The sequence below is a fragment of the Arachis ipaensis genome, chromosome B02 (assembly GCF_000816755.2).
Source record: "Arachis ipaensis cultivar K30076 chromosome B02, Araip1.1, whole genome shotgun sequence".
NCBI classification, from domain to species: Eukaryota; Viridiplantae; Streptophyta; class Magnoliopsida; order Fabales; family Fabaceae; genus Arachis; species Arachis ipaensis.
Window position 1 is genome coordinate 73,670,467 of NC_029786.2, and position 1,275 is coordinate 73,671,741.

Below are 1,275 nucleotides of genomic sequence, written 5' to 3' on the forward strand. Positions count from 1 at the left end.
AGAGTAAACAAAAAGAAAAAACAAAAAGAAATAAATAATTAAAGGAAAAGAGAAAGAGAGTATATATATACATATGTAAAATATAATTTATAAACTATATGTTAATTAAAAAATAACTATACTAGACGAACCTAAAAAATTAGTTACTAATTAACTACTCGTATAAAATATACGTTAAAATACAAAATACACATTGAAAATAAATTAAACAACGCATGTATTTATATATAAATACATTATGATTGATTTGGTTGCTCATTTTTTTTTGTGTATATAGTATTTTTTATTAAAAATTGTTAGTTATTTAGACTTTTCAATTCGAAATATGGTAGATATTAATAAAGACTATAGTGTTCATGACTCAATGTTTACCAATGGAATTAGTATTTTGCCCATCGTGTTCGCTATTGTGCAGAGGAAGCTGGAGGAGAAAAGAGCAAAAGCACTTGAAAAAATGCAGAATGAAGTAGCAAAAGCTCATAGGAAAGCAGAGGAGAGAAGGGCATCAGCAGAGGCTAAAAGGGGAACTAAAGTTGCTAGGGTTCTTGAGGTTGCAAGCCTTATGAAAGCACTAGGAAGAACTCCTACCAAAAGATCCTTCTTTTAATTCATCTCTATAAAATCTATCTTATGTTTTGATCCACATTCTTGGACATCAATGATGTTAGGTTAAACATATTCTACATTAAACATTATATCGACTCACATTTTCATTTGTTAATTACTCGATAGATTGCAAATGAAGTTTACTCTTTAATATACTCTCTTGTTTTAAAATAAATGTCTGTTGTTATTTTGGTAAGATAAAATATTATTCAACAACTACATTTTTGTTATATAAGAAGAAAGAAGGCATAGTGTTAACACACTTATCAGCCAACTTAAACAACTTGTTTGAAAATTAATTTTAAAATTTTTTAAAAGTTAGATTTTGAATAATTAAAATTAATTAAATTTTAAATTATTAGGATTAGGCAACATAACTTCCTCTAAACACAGTAACCATTGCATAGACAGGAGCTCTCATCGCGTCAACCTTCCGTCGCATAGACGCGCTTTACCGCTGCCACATCTCTGCATCGGAACCACCGCACGCGTTGCTGGAGGGAATTCTTGCACGAATGACTCAATAGCACCCTCCTAGAGCCTCTATTGCTGCGTTGTTGTTCATCGTGTCATAGCGCCATGATCATTGCTGCAGGACGTTGGAGAGAGCAGTGTAAATGGAGTAGGATCGAATGGCCCATTGGCACCGTGGCCCCATCCTCGCTTACC

The 1,275-nt window shown here is 32.4% G+C and overlaps 1 protein-coding gene across 1 annotated transcript in view; it reads left to right on the forward strand.

Moving 5' to 3' along the window:
• LOC107625455 (remorin 4.1) overlaps positions 1-761 on the forward strand; it is a 3,884-nt gene extending 3,123 nt beyond the window's left edge. The window contains exon 3 of the mRNA XM_016328089.2: positions 416-761. Coding sequence (XP_016183575.1) covers positions 416-607 — 192 coding nt within the window. The 3' untranslated portion in view covers positions 608-761. The remainder of the gene's footprint in view (positions 1-415) is intronic.